We start from the raw sequence: 15,647 nt of genomic DNA on the forward strand, positions 1-15,647 counted from the left end.
AGAGAGAGAGAGAGAGAGAGAGAGAGAGAGAGAGAGAGAGAGAGAGAGAGAGAATCCAGTTGTGTCCACTTTATTAGCATCTTTGTGCTGGATGAGTCACATATTCATTTTGCGGCTACACTTTATTACAATGTTGATATTCGTTCGTGGAATTTACGTTTAACGTTGTCGTGAATTCCACTTTTTCTCAATTTATATCGATAAATTCACATCCATTCACGCATATCATTTGTAAGTTTGAATAAATTGTTCGCATTATTGGGCTTATACATTTTTGGCTGCTGTTCATTACAGAGAAGCCGGCTTTTTTCCACAAAACTTTGCCAATTCTCTTGTGTACCGTTATAACGATTATTTTTCTTTTCTGTTTATTCAATTTTACAGCCTCATCATTTGCGAAAAAAAGGTAAAGTTGAAAGATAAAAGATAAAAATAAAAAAACCAATCACATATATTCATAATTCATTTGCTTGTGTACACACAGAAAAAAGAGAATAAAAAACAACACAGTAAGATCAATCAAATCAGTACGGCAATGTGCATAACTAGCGCTACCTAGCGACCTGGATCTACCATTGTATTTACAATAATATGTTCATATGGTAGCGAAACACGTCGTGATTTAGCGCTAGTTTCTACGTCATATTTTTTATGGAGATTTCTGTTGATATCATTCTGTGTTTTTTCTGTGTGTAATTGGCAATAAAAACGAAATCAACTCACCTCAGCTTGTGTTGTCGTCTGTACAGGTGCGCCAGTCGTTGGTAGAATTGCAATTATCGCGATAACGGCGATTCTCAGTAGAACTAATGCATTAATTTGAATCATTTTATCATTCGTCTAGTGAATAAGTTATAAAATACTAAAACATAAGGAGAAAGAAAGAGAAACATTTTAAATGTATTACCGATCAGAAATGCGAATGCAGAAAGAGGAACAATGAGAGAAAAAAATTTCAATTGATAGCTCACAAAGTGAATTGAACAGTAAACATGCGTTCCAAGTTTATATCTAATCATTTCACATCAGTTGGCATTTGTGTGACCTGCCTCAAAATAATATTTTGGGACTATTTATTGATCCGCGTTAAACATAAAAAAAATCTGAGTATGCATAATTAATTCATGGTATAAGAAATATGAACGAAAAATCGACATATCCTTGAATCATTTCGAGCGTTATCTGTATCTGCGCAGTGAATTTACACTATGATATAGAAAAAGTAAATATGACAGAACAATATATGAACGTACATTGTGTGTATAATTGTGCAAGTATGTTTTTCTTTCTCATTCATTTATTGTTATTTTGTGTGACCTATTTCCGTTGCGCCACAGCAGAAATTTCGTTGAAAATGATAGGTTTCGATTTATCGAACGCCAAACCAAATTGATTTCAGCCAATGTATTTTTTTCTGTTCTACATTTGTTCCAAATTTGAATTGATTTATCAAAATTGAACCGCAATCCGTTAGTATAAAACACAGCATGAGTTTTTAAAGGGCTTCTACGGATAATTACCAACGAAAATTATGAAAACAAAAATTATACATAAGATTTATATGCGAATGACCACCATGACTGAGAATACTGATTAGAAAAAAGTATGACTCCAAGGCAAACTCTTCACGAATTGAATGTGAAGACTATCGATGAATGAAATATTTTTTAGGTATGAAAATTTAAGCAAACACCAATGATTCAATAGCAATAATAGCATGATAAGGGTTTATCTACGGCATGTACGGTGCGATTACCATACAATTTACACAGCATGTTTACTTATTTAGTCAATACAACACTATGCCGCTGTGTCGCTGTGTGTGAATTCGAGAGGTTTGTAATGATTTCATAGATAAGGATGCATGTTATCGCATATATGTTTATCGAGATTGAACCGTTTTTTGTCGCTTATTCTAGTCCGATACATATGATTTTAGTCGATTGCTCACAATTTCGTTTAAGAAATTTTTTAGACTTTCCAATTGAGACTAACATGGAAAATTCACCATTTCAATATACGTACATATCGGGCTATCAAGATCAAACTTCTCTAAACTTTGTAGGTTTTGTGCAAATTGAGCTATTGAAAACAGAGAATAAAAAAAAAAAAACAACCAACACGAATAGACAAATTAATTTTCATTTCGATAATGAATTGCTATTAGCTAGAATGTGCCCGTAGTGAAAAAACGAGAGAAAACAGAAAACAAATACAATTATATTCGAACGCATCTCGTGCCGATTTCGTTCTACTGCTAGCACAATATATTTTATTAGGAATGCTTCGAACCTTTACCTTCGGAATGAATGATTTTTTTTTTCAACGTGCTTTGGATTTTTTTTTTTCATTTGCAAAGCAAACTACGACACGATAAAACCAGTTTCAATTAAACATTAAAAATCAGTTGCGAATATATTGAAATGTATACAAATAAAGAAGCCGTCTGCCAGCTCTAGTATTTGAATTACGTGATGAAACAGCCGCGCGTCGTGCTCGAACAGAATAGGCAGACAAACAATGCAACTAGCGATCAAATAGCAGCACCACACGACCAATCATACGGTAATAACGGCAGCAATTGAAATGAATTCAGTAAAAAGATTTGACTATGGCGAGGAAATGAGATGGAAAGTGAGCAATGTAAACAACAACAACAACAACAACAACAACAAAGGTAGAATCGAAGGAAGGAAAAAACTAAACATAAAAACATATAACAAGCGAAGAAAGAGCACACTTTGCTTCATCGCGCGTATTATTAACCTTTAAATTCAATGTAAAGATCATAAACAGCATCACACAAACGGTATGATTTGTAATTTCATATAACATTTACATGTTGCCAATGTGACACGTGAATTGTTCTTTTTCTCTTTCTTTTCATTTCTTTTCTTCTCTTCCTATTTTCACCGTCATCGTAAATCAGAAGACCTACATTACGCATAGAGATAAAACAAGCAGAGAGAAGAAAACAAAGAAATGTATGCTTTGAGAGTAACGCATATAAATTAGACGCAAACATGTTACATTTGATACAGTCGAGTATATACGAATAAAGTTTGTGTGGCCCAGTCAAAAATTATTGTTTCAGGTCTCAACCGTGTGTCTGAGAGTATTTAGCGGTCGTGGTTAGCATACCAAACTCACTTCACCATGCAGATTAATAACTCAATTTTCCATTTCAATCACATTAAACTATCTGTGCTATTGCAATAGCTGCTATTTTCTCGCGCATTGTTTTTTTTTTTTTCTCCTATACTGCCTCCACTCGCATTGTGAATAAGTATGGCACATGGCATCGATTTCCTAACTAATGAAAACCAATGATCACATAATAATACGTACAGGCACATGCCACAAACACGATTTGTATTTTGTTGTTCACAGTTGTAATGAGCCAATCGATGTTCGATTCAACAATTTTGTTCACAATTTATTCGTCTGATATAATACCGGCGAATATATATACGATCGAATTGAAAACAGAAAAAAATATATTGAATTTGTAATTTGTCATCGATATAGAAATGTGTAAACGCGTAAGAGCGTGTAAATATTTTGAGTGTTTTTTTTTTTCTTTCTTATAGTCTCCATCGATCAGATTTTTCAATCTGAATTTTTAGAATTGCGTGTGATTGTGATTTTGGTTGCTAACTATTGCGATAAAAATCGGTTTGACAAAGCGTAAAAAACGGCTCTAATAAGCTTACACGTTCAACGGTAAAATTATTTGTGTGGCTTGTAGTTGATTTTTTGTTCTTTGACCACCACTGACCATGTCCAATGCCAACACACATACAGCATGAAATTTGCAAACAAATAAACCAAAAAAAAAAAAAGACAATATCAGAAAGAGCATGAATACTAAACAGATGCCGTAACAAATAAAGACGAAACGTATTTCGGAAAATATTGGTCGCTCCAGTCGCGACTATGCATAATGCAATAACTGCACGCATGCATTTATCGACACATAGCTATTGACATTGAACTATTAAAGTAGTTATGTTGCAATCACCGTTGTGATGGGCGAATGTCAGTAGCAACAACAACAACGGCAATAGCAATGAAGTATGCTGTCAAATAGACTTACTCTCGTCTACTTCTTTTGATCCAAAAAATGTGCGTAAAAGTCATATTTTTCGTTTTCATTTCGGTTAGGTGCATCGATGGAATTGTGTACCAAGTGACGCACTCAAGTCAATGCCACAAGCTACAAATCCACAATCGATTTGCCTCGTGTTTTGGATCGTCGTTGTCGGTTCGTTCTACGTTCATTATACACATTTGCAAAAATTATCTTGGAACAAAAATCGAAAATAAATTTTACGCTATCATTAAATGGCTGTGTCATACGGTTTTTGTGTCATTTGTTGCTTACGTTTTTTTTGTAGTCTTTTTCTTTCGTTCATTCTACCATGATATGCGTTAGTTATTTTTTTTTTTTTTTCACTTTCAGCAAGCTGAAAATGTCAAACAGTGTTTATCTATGCTATTCACAGATTCGCAGAGTATATAAATTTGTCAATTTGTAACCTCGTCGCTCCGTACACATGCTCGCATATAAATGTGTGTAAGCTCCGCGTGAACAATGAAAATAATACACGGACACAATGGAGTAACTACAAGTTCAGAAATAATAATGAAAGAAATATATATATATACATGTACATAAAAAAAAAATAACGCATAGATCGGCAATTGAAATTCGCAAGTGCACAAAAATCCATCGATAATCATTGAATTGACCGAATGACAATCAGCTGTGGTTGAAGTGAGCAACACTAGCCATTGAATTTTGACGATTTTTGCTCGCCAAACCCTTGGACACAATACACATTTTGACTAATTGTTCTCTTTTTTCTCTCTTTCTCTCTATCTCTTATGGGTCGTGAACATTTCATTTCCACTGTACATCGAAGGCGTACAGAGATGTTTTTATGTACATGATGTTCATGATACGCTTGACTTGCTGTTATGACAATACTATAAACCGTAGTTCTGTGTAATGTAAATAATTATCATTAAAAGTGCCCATTTGTATTGTCATTTATTTGCAGAGTTGAATACACATCCATCAGAGCCATCCCATCAGATGCTTGATTTTCTGCAATTTATCAGTTGCATTTGTTTTTCAATGACCATTTCACACGTATTGTTCTGAATACAAATAGTTTTGATCGGTTGCCAGGTGATCGAAATGAGTGTAAACAATAATATTAATGTGAAAAGGAAAAAAAAAAAAAAACAAATAACAAAAATGAGAGTAATCATTCAGCGAAGCGAAAAATTTCGCCGACATTTTCACTCTTCTGTTTGTGGGTAAAAAGTGGAAACCGCAAATGAAAATTTATGTAAAAGCAAAGTATTCGGAAGCAAAGAAAACACATAGTCATCAGAACAAAATTACGTTTCTATTATTTATGTCTATCGAGCAATCGTTGCTCATTAAGCCGTGAAATTCGCAAACGTTTGTGTGCCATTGATGTTATTTTGTTGCCAGTTAACTTTCGATTTTTATTAAAGAGAGAGAATCACAAGCGAAAATTCAATGTGTGAACAATTGAACGTACATCAACCGTTTATTCCTTAGTCGACGATTCGAAACGAGAAAAAAAAAATGAATTTCTGAAATGTGATTGATGTGGCAGATATTTCAGGTTTGATGATATTGACCGAAAAAGAAAAGGGATTGCTGTCAATGAAAAACCAAAATGATAAAAATGCTCTGCCGCTCGCTAATAATACAAACACGACACATAGCTTACAAGCAAATAATTTCGAATATACATTTGTTTGTCATACATTCATTTCTATGATTCAGCTCCATAGGTAATTACTATAATCAATTTTTATCAATTTAATTTTAATGACCAATGGGGAAAAAAAACGAATAAGTGAAACATTATTGAAGTGAATGAATAAATGCTTCGTGGAAGATAGAACATTGTATGCGGGTGAATTTCAAAAAATAAATAAATGGATGTCGTAAAATAAACATATATGTAGAAAATGCAAAGAAAACGACATCATATTTTTTTTTCGGCATGACAGGCGTGAGCAATGTTGTGACACTTGTAGTTGTTTTCAATCCATGATGACTCAAGCATGCGTTCGCAAACAGTTTTGTCAATGATAAAAGAACGATAACACGAATCTGAAGATAGTGAATGTTACTCTAATTACGTAATAGTCATTTCGTGTCCATGATTTATGTTCAAATATCTGGCCTTTTTACACATTTTTTTTTTTTTTTGCATTTTTATAACATCCCGTACTGTGTATAGAATGCTATTCAAATGATTTTGACGTTATTCAACAGAGAGCGTCATTATTCCATGAAATTCCATCAAAACAGTAGCAGAAAAAACTGATGAAGATTTTTTAGATTTATGACTAAAATGGCAAAACGAGTGTAGTCAGTCTACGCACAATGTGATAAATTAGCGTCTGGGATAGTGTAAGGCGTATTAAGTGGAATCGATTAAATGTGCAATATGCTTTGTACATTCAATTTATGTATGGTAGAAACAGAAATATACAGTCATTTATAGTTAAGAGGCAAAAACGTTACGCACATTGCGATGCGCACTTCGGTGATGGCAGCGACGAGCAAATTAATTGTCAGTATTATCAGTAAAACAATTCTAAAAATATGAATGGGAAAATACGAAAAGGAACAAAGGGCTATCACTGGAAAAAAGTGATCTGTACTCAGTGCTCCGGAATTGAAACAACACATTGCGATTGCATTGAATGCCGGTAGCGAATGAAGAAGAAGGAGAAAGAAAGAGAGTGAGAGAATCAAAGACAGAGATAAGAAGATATAGTAAACGACATGCTTAGCGAAACAAAAGAAACTAGTCACATTTGTGCTATCATTACGTGCGCACATTTCAAGTGCAATTGGCAAAACGGATCATTGCAACTACAAATACTTGTTTTATTTTGACTCATCATCATTTATTAGAACATATTAATGTTTGTGTGTATATAGCGAGAAAGTGCGTCAGTATCTTTATTCGAATGCCACGTGAAATATAGAATGAACAAAAACCAAGAACCAGAACTGACTGTACACAATTAAGACTTGTTTAATTGATACGTGTAAGTCATCTCTGATAGAATGTTTTCTCTTCGAAGAATTCGCCAATAATATATATTATAGCTAAATTTTTTCGTATACAGATTTGCCGTTTTCGCTATCTTAATAACAAACATTATTAACTTTTTGTTTTAATAACGTATAGCCATCAGCTGAATTTGAACATTTACAGAATTTGTGATCATTGTGAATGATTTGTTGAACAATTAATCATACAATGACGCGCAAAAAAATTCGATAGAAGGAATGAATTTATCAAGTGTTTGTGAGCTAAATAAGGATTATAGAAAATGCAGCCGAACAACAATGCTCCAATCAGGAATAGTAGCTGAAACATTGGAATTGATTAATAAAATCCATGAAAAAAAAAAAACACCACAAAGAAGTCGCTTAGCATTGTGGAGTAGATGATTAGCAAACGTCTACAGTTGACACATATTTTGAATTGATTTGTGCGACACTTGGAACTGCATGACTTACTAACACTGCACAGGCTCTAGATTAACGTTAAATGATCTATGGATTGAAGTGGATCTTCAATCGACTTACCTAATTAAGATTCGTCAATTACAGTTGAATTCGATGAAAGTAAAAAAAAAGAACATAAAAGAAATTCTATAAAACGTCAATTGGTCCAACAAAACCACAATTGTTGCACGTTTCAGTAATTCTCTTGTCTTAGTCAACTTTAAATAGATTTCACATACACTTTTCGCTTGACTTTGCTAATCACAATTATTTTCTTTTACGCAAATTCAAATTTCGTTGATTTATATATAAATATACTGAATTTCTCAATTCGATTTTCTCGCCACAAGATTTATTTAACTATTTACTTTTTCTCTTTTTCTCTCTCTCTCTATCTCATAATGGTTTAAAAAAACGAACTGAATTATTCCTTTTGGTTATCGCAGATATATGTGATTGATGAGCGTGTATTCCTTTGTTTTGCTTCTCTGCTTATAGAATTCAACACACACGATATTTTCTCGATAATTTTTCCGTAAATTGGTCGTTTCCTCGCTTTCGATATCGATATTCAACTAAACTAAATTAACTCGATAGTAAAAACAAACAACAATCGTAACAAATCGCGATTACTTTTTTGTTAATTCTTCAAATCAATGGATTCGTTTGAATATTTGATTATCTATAAATATTCCTTTTTTTTTTTATTTTTCCTGTCAATGAGGAACGGAACGCTTTCAAACGCTAGTGTATGTGATACGTTATAGTCGATTGCGGGATCGCGACTAATCACCTCAGGCAAAACGAAAACACTTTTATTGTAAATTCTGTGTGACCGTCGTGCGTTGCGTGCCACTGCTCCATACAGCGAACGAGCGAAACGAACAGAATCACGGAAACAAATGAAAGACAGAAATACAAATACAGTCGACAGAGGAACAAAATAGCAACAGCAGCAACAATAGTAACGAAAAAAAATATACGTACACACAGCGTTAGTAGTAGCATTGGTACGATGCGGCGGCGGCGGCGGCGGCTTTAATGACGAAAAGAGTCAACATTTTTGTATGCTTGTCTCTTTCTTATCCTTCCTTCCCTTGATTGGTGACGTGTGTCGGCGTTCTGGCGTTGAACGGAGTGTTTAATGCTCGATATTCACGCGTACACTGGCAACAAGAATGAACAATGGCCAAGCGACAAACATAAACATATTAAAACAAAAGAAATCTCACATTTTACGCGATGACCACCAGTTCGTTTTCGAAGTCGAAATTCTACGCGAATCATATCGACACGTAACATTTTCAAAAGTAAAAACGTTAGTTATAACGATTACGTATATATTGGGGCTATCGGTTTTTACCATCGTCGAAACGATGACGTCATTACTCCGCGCTCGTGTACACAAAGCAAATAACATTAAAATTATCGTTCTATGAATAGAACATAAAGTGCAATATTTATTTTTGTTTTTTTTTTTTGGATTAGGCTAAAAAAACACACACAAGATTTCCGGTGGTACGGATATACTTACAAGGAATCGACCACAAAACTACATGACACAATAGCATTGCCGAAATTCAATTGTTGAAATTAAATTTATGGATTTTGTTTAGTAAACAAATGAACTAAAACATTTAAACGATAACGGCCAAGAAAGTCCCTCAACTTGTGTTTTTTTTTTCTGTTTTAATAATTCCGATTAAAAGACGATAAAATATTTATACAATATTCATATGTGATGGCGTAAAAAAACTTTTACCATTTAGATGACTCACCGCCTGAAATTCATGAATATTTTGCGTTCGCACAGTCATGGGATTTGACGAAATGCAGTAAAAAAGAAAAAAAAAAAACTTGAATGACGAATACTATCGTGATACAATTCGATCGATGCACGAAATCGCTCACAAATCAGATCACAGCTAAAATGCAATTGAAAACGTCGCAGTACACGAACTGTCGAATGACAGTCAATAACATATTACTTATTCAAATCCATGTGCAAATTGTAAGATTGGTGTACACAACTGTTGATTTGAGCTGTGCCGGTGCGATCGATCTCCATTTGATTAAACGTCAATACGCTGCACCGCTGATCAATTATATCTCATTTTCAATTCATTCCAATTAATTCAGACAGTTTAACAATTTAAATGAGCGATAGCTTTGATATCGATCGATTCATTTGAAAGCATGAGCCGATACACGACTTGGCATATTGCATTCGTGTGTTTCCTTAACTCACGAACTCTGAACATTGGATTGGATGCCTTTCATCAAATTAATGTTCTGTCTAAGATCTATTCCGTTGGAATAAAATTATTTGCAATTATTATCATATTTGCTTGCAAGACGCAATTATTATTTCGCTCAAATTCACTTGTTATTTATTATTGAACAGTGTTCAAATCGATTTATTTTCAATTGTAATCGTTGCGTTTGTGAATTGTCTGAAATTTATGTGAACCTTAACGTTTATTACTAAGAAGAATTTTAAAAATTCAATTTGTGCATCAATTACATCCGTTATTTTTTGGCTTTCGAATTCTGATAACGCCATTTTGAAATGTTGCAAAATCATTTGCACTGTTCATGTCATAGGTCATGAGCTTTTCTGCAGCCAGTGGATGCCATGTTCCGAATGTGCATGCCGAATTCATCTAATGAGAAGAAAACATGTGATTTAGAATTATTCATGACATTGATAGCACACATTGCTCATTTCTTTTTTTGTCAAATACCTCTGAGTCATAGTAGTGACAGCGTGAAGTCAGTCTGGTTGATGGCATATATTCCACAATGTCGATGTTACCACAGTGCGGCAACAGCAATGCAAGACCTACAAATATAATCAATGAATAGACATTTTTTTCAATTACTCCCACAAACATGAAGAAGCTAGAGTGCTCAACCGAACATTCTACGATCATTTACAAACTAATACGTTCGTTCATTCGTTTGTTCGTAGGAAAAACATTCATAAAATCCAATAAAATCTCACTCAAATTTCGCAAACATGTGTAGTTGATTTCGATTATTATTTAACTCTTTTTTCTATGTTCGGTGGACCACTTTAGATGGAGCTAGTTTAATTCAAACTTAGTGTGTGTTCTTTTCTGTAGACAATTTTTTAAAAATCATTCGTGCGAAATGATCATATGATTAATTTCACAGCGGTTGAAACAGACCAATGAATCCGGATGATGGAGGATTCTGTCGAATTTTAAGTCCCGTGTAAATATGCAGTGCTTTCCATAGATTCCATATTGAACGAGGATCCAAAAGGTAGAACTTGGCGTCGGGTCGGCGTTTCATGAATCGCTTATAGTTTTTAAATAGTTGAAAGTCTGGTTTGGAAATCCTGTTTTCATTTGTAGGATTATGATTTAAATTTCTCTTTCGTTGTTGGAATAAATATAGTATGATATTACCAATCATGTAGTGTTCCATTGAATTTCCCTGGATCCCATGCCGCAATCGAGACATTTTCAAATATTGGTGATTCGACGAAATTAAACTCTCTTTTGCTAACCACCTGCCAAATGTATGAACGTCCATTAGTTTATTCACGCAATTGATGATTTGCGGTTGATTAAAATGTGGGTAATAAAATTGATGATGAAACCAATACTCACTTGTGAATTGACTACGCGTATAGTTGTCTTGCTACCGACGTCTTTTTCGTGACCTTTAGTTGGCGCATGGTTGAACCGTAGCACAATATCGTGGTTGTCTATATACGTTGAATGTTTGATTTATTTATTTCGTACCAAGTGTGTGGTGCAAAGTCATGACACCCAACAAATTACATATACAAAAGTAGATAAAAGAAAGATATATATTAGACTCGTTTTTTACAATGCCGACAAACAGATGTAGTTGGACGGATACGTCTTTCTCTTTGACGCGCATATTATTCGCTAGGCGACGAATTTTATCTTTTCAGCATAAAATTGATTCGAGTCACTCGCCCACTATTGGCCACTTTTCGAAAGCGTCGCTGAGCTACGTGACCGTTTATCTCAAACTCGTTCTATACGGATGAACAGAGGTAGTATTGCGTCGCATACGTCAGATGATACGAATCGAAAGATTCGTAGCAGAGTATCATTTTGAAAAGGGAATCGCAATAAAACCACCAAATCCAACGAAAAACCAACACAAAATTAGGATTACAATAAAAAAAGAAAGTTGTTGTTTGCAGGATAAATAGAAGTAATTGAGTAGGAGAAGTGGGGGCGAATCGTTCCACTTTTTTCAAATCCGAATATCCCCGTCCCAGTTATGCATTTTGAACAACCTAATATGTGTCAATTAATAGGTATTGTAAATGCGCAAATTTTGATATAAAATACTTATGGTGTGCGACCTGCTCGGAAAATTTTATGGCCAATTTTCCGATCACCATTTCTTGGGGGCGAATCGTTCCACCCATGAATATCCTATACTATCAATTCACAAATCCCAAATGCCTATTCGTGTTCGATAGGGTATCCTAAAAACTCCTCAAATACAAATTTTGAGCATATCAACTGGTTAGGTGGGTGAATTATGAAGGTTTTTAGCTTTAAGGGATGAAATTAAGGGTTTTTGGCATATTTATGCATTTTTTCATGAAAAAAGTGAGTTGGGGCTAATGATGTGTTCAGATGATATGCTAAGAACGCTTTGACAAATCAAATGGCACCTTAATCGGGGCCATCTTTACTATAGGGAGTCGCGGGGAGCTCAAAAGGTGGAAAAAACGCCAACAATCTCAATTTAAGGCAAAAAGAGGGTAAAATCCCCATTTAACCCCTGAAACTGATTTCATATTTGGAAAGTCCATAAAAAATCCTATAAATATTGTGAATATTTTAACTTGATATAACCTTTACTTCAGCTCCAATTCGGGGTTGAAAGTTCGTTTGGAACGATTCGCCCCCAGGTATATGTTCGATTGCCAAAGGCGATGTCACGAAATATTCAATACAAAAACCAAAATTTTGTATTTCTACGCGAAAGTACTCGACATTAGCTGTAAAAATCACTTACATTCACTTGGGCAAAATAAAAATTTATTGTAGTTATTTGAAATCCTAAAGTCACAAAATGTCACAACAGCATGTGTCGAAAACCGATTTGTCAATTTTCCCGTTTGTGTGTGAATGAAAATTATGAGTCTTAACTAACGAAATATGCGGGATTATATGACAGATCCACGATAAATTTCATTTTGACATATTTTGCTGCCAGTCGCGAGATATCGCCAGTGGCACGATTCGCCCCCACTACCCCTATTAATGAAAGAAAAGAAAAATGTTTTTTTTTTTTCTGTTCGCTGCGAATGGTGATTGTGATTGAATCTAACCCTTGACCGGGAAAAAATTGATTTCATTTGCAAGTTCATTCTAAATCAGAAAAATCGAATGTGTCGGGGGTTCTAATACGAGGCAATTATTTTGCACGTTGTATCCAGAAAGTACACGTTTGATTTATGACATTGAAACTACGAACATTCGCAAAAATCATAATTGTGATCAATTATACTTTTTTTCCCTTTCTTATCACGTTTTGGGCTTTCTATGAAATCATTACGCGTAATGATGCCGCGGCTACGCTTTCCTTTGTGAAATTAGTCAGTCTCTATTATATGTTTATGTTTTGGAATGATTTCCGGCCACGAAAAATACAAACCCATTAAAAAAAAATACGAAAAATATTAAGCAAAAGATATATTTTTGGAGATAGTAACCACAATGAATTTGAATCGATTGTAAAATGCATCTGACTCATCAAACTCATCTGAGTCATCGCATCACCGCATAACAAATGAAGCCACAACACAAAAATCAATGGCTTACCAATGAATTTTCCAAGCCCAGATTCAAACAATGAGCCAGCACTGGATACAATCACGCAGCTACGCTGAACTGACATGAATTTCTTGCCAAACAATTTGCGTGTTGGAAATAAGCGTCCGATTTTATTGGTATCGAACGGTGAATCTTTTTTTGTCAATATTCGTAGCTTGGCATCGAGAACCATGCACGTCGGATTATACTTGACCATGTCGTCTGGATGTTCATATTCCACATTGTAAATGTTAGATGATTCATCAATCGGTTCGAGCAATGTTTTTCCAAATTCACTTAAAATTTTCGCACGAAACTCTTTCGTCTTGTTCAAGCACTCAATCGCCTGTTTGTCACTGCATACGTAAGTTGATGGATCAAATGTTAGCTTTTCGTATTTTCGATTCGAGGCAAATACAGGCCGTTGCCAATGGTTTGAATCATTACGCGCAGGTTTTTCTGCACTTTCTACCACCGAATAATTGTAATTCAATCGAACGGTAAACGCACTGCGCTCTATTCTCGGCAGCGTATGCTGCTCTAAAATCGAAACTTCGAAGCTCATGTCATGGTTCGTGCTATTGATATGTACGCTTTGCTTAAGCTTTGCCACTGGTTCATGCCTCGTCTGTGCCGCTCGATATGCACCGATTACAGTTCGATTTACTGAACAAAAATTTGAGAGAGAGAAAAAAAAAACACACACATACACACATACAAAAAACCATTGCAACACATTGAAATGTTTATCAATTAATCTAATTGGAATATAATTATGGATTGGATGATAACGAATAAAAACAAGTACTACACGGAAAGAGGAAACTATGAGTAATAAATTTTGTGTCTATTTCTGTAAATAGCTACAGCCGTTACTCACAATCACTGCCCAGACTCTCCTCAATCGAATCAGCTGAGAGAATGTCAAAATACACAATGGACAACAGCACCAATTTTCTTAAAGGAATCTTGACTAATTGCACCACGTTCATTGCTTCTAATTGTTTCCGTATTCTTCACTTTGGAATTTGGAATGTTGATAGAAACGTTTGAAGTTCACTAACTGCGTTTTTCAACTCGTAACACTGAACATTGTTACAAAACAATTCCGAACAAAAAAAAAAAAACTACAAAATTAACAATAATATGAGCGATAAAAAGCGTGAGAGAAAGAGCGAGAGAGAGAGCCGCTGCAGTGCTGCAATTCTCAACTGAATGAAAAAATAATAATTAAGCAAGTAGCTGCACGATTGTCGCGTGAAACATGATCCAAATTAAGTTGAAAAATAAATAATCAATGAATAACTTTCCTTTGCCAACTAACTTTGACGACTTTCGCTCTCTTGTGCATGGACTCTCGTTTAACCGTCATCATCGACAAAGTAGCTAAACACTGAAATATTGTACGCAAGCGTTTCGTACATATGCTCCCTTCAAAATTTCCGTTCTGTAAAACTAGAAAACAACGGAGCCCAACCACAATAACAAACGGTAAACAGATTAAAAACTACGATGGAAATGTGTGCCCTCAATGATGTTGACAGGCGAACGAAACATCTACGACAAACCCGACTGGATGAGAAATTGGCAAGGGCTTAACTTAATGAAGAGAATGAGCAAAGGAGCTTTAAGTGTGCTGTAGCTACTATATGCTATTAGATTGTGAACGGAGACGATGCATGATGGTAATAAGTTATAAGTTATTGCTGTTTCCCGACAATGTGCAAAATAATAAGAAGATTTTTGATAAACTTTTTCAATAATCCAACTTTCAGTGGGCTGCTTAACATGTCAAAGTGGTTATTTTTTCCACCTCCTTCTTCTTTCGTCCGTAGTTCACGTCTCTGCCCGCATTCTCTCTCCCCTACTCTCTCTCTCTCTCTCTCTCTCTCTCTTACTCTTCCACTTTTGTGATAGCGTACCAAGTGATTTCGTGCATGCGGATGAAAATGAACAGAAAAGAACTCGAAATGAAACACCATGCGTTCAGCGTCTGAGATGCCCATATTGTTTGTTGGCACCACATTAAACTTAAATGGCAGTACAGCGCACAATGTGGTTGTAGCATCAGCACTGCCACTGTGTACATCGAAATCAAAGCAACACAGCAACTATATGAAATAACAGAAAAGTATTAAAACGCGCCTTGAAAACTCAGAATTACTTATAGCATATAGAGAGCACGATGCCCGTGAACCTTACCACTGCAAAGCCTGCTGTCGTGTAGTCGTTGT

At 35.0% G+C, this 15,647-nt stretch overlaps 2 protein-coding genes across 7 annotated transcripts in view; both read right to left on the reverse strand.

Moving 5' to 3' along the window:
• The window catches only part of LOC129575661 (matrix metalloproteinase-14), a 29,477-nt gene extending 21,033 nt beyond the window's left edge, over positions 1 to 8,444 (reverse strand). For 5 of the 6 annotated variants that reach the window (XR_008688818.1, XR_008688817.1, XM_055459545.1 and 2 more), the window contains exons 1-2: positions 7,658 to 8,444; positions 724 to 862 (exon numbers count right to left, since the gene is read on the reverse strand). Coding sequence is in view for 3 of the 6 variants with exons in the window: in XM_055459545.1 (XP_055315520.1) it covers positions 724 to 828 (105 nt within the window). In the remaining 3 variants the exon portion in view is untranslated. The remainder of the gene's footprint in view (positions 1 to 723; positions 863 to 7,657) is intronic. The other variant, XM_055459547.1, reaches the window with a different exon arrangement.
• Positions 8,445 to 9,188: 744 nt separating this feature from the next.
• Positions 9,189 to 14,820, reverse strand: LOC129575668 (beta-galactoside alpha-2,6-sialyltransferase 1). The gene is made up of 7 exons (XM_055459580.1): positions 14,294 to 14,820; positions 13,423 to 14,079; positions 11,215 to 11,312; positions 11,011 to 11,114; positions 10,768 to 10,940; positions 10,321 to 10,418; positions 9,189 to 10,239 (listed from the first exon to the last, which is right to left on the reverse strand). Exons 1-7 carry the CDS (start codon positions 14,403 to 14,405, stop codon positions 10,093 to 10,095), a joined length of 1,389 nt encoding a protein of 462 aa, XP_055315555.1. The 5' UTR covers positions 14,406 to 14,820; the 3' UTR covers positions 9,189 to 10,092.
• Between the last annotated feature and the right edge of the window lie 827 nt (positions 14,821 to 15,647).

Source organism: Sitodiplosis mosellana, unplaced genomic scaffold (assembly GCF_009176505.1).
Source record: "Sitodiplosis mosellana isolate CC-2019 unplaced genomic scaffold, AAFC_SMos_1.0 Smas_scaffold_6167, whole genome shotgun sequence".
Lineage (NCBI taxonomy): Eukaryota > Metazoa > Arthropoda > Insecta > Diptera > Cecidomyiidae > Sitodiplosis > Sitodiplosis mosellana.

Bases quoted from the DNA above. Each gene is read 5' to 3' on its own strand.
- LOC129575668 (XM_055459580.1), bottom strand. From the start codon at position 14,405: ATGAACGTGGTGCAATTAGTCAAGATTCCTTTAAGAAAATTGGTGCTG. The intron at 10,941-11,010 runs GTAATATCATAC...AAATGAAAACAG, and splicing joins AATGGAACACTACATGATTG to GATTTCCAAACCAGACTTTC. The intron at 10,419-10,767 runs GTCTGTTTCAAC...TTATATTTGTAG, and splicing joins TCCATCATCCGGATTCATTG to GTCTTGCATTGCTGTTGCCG.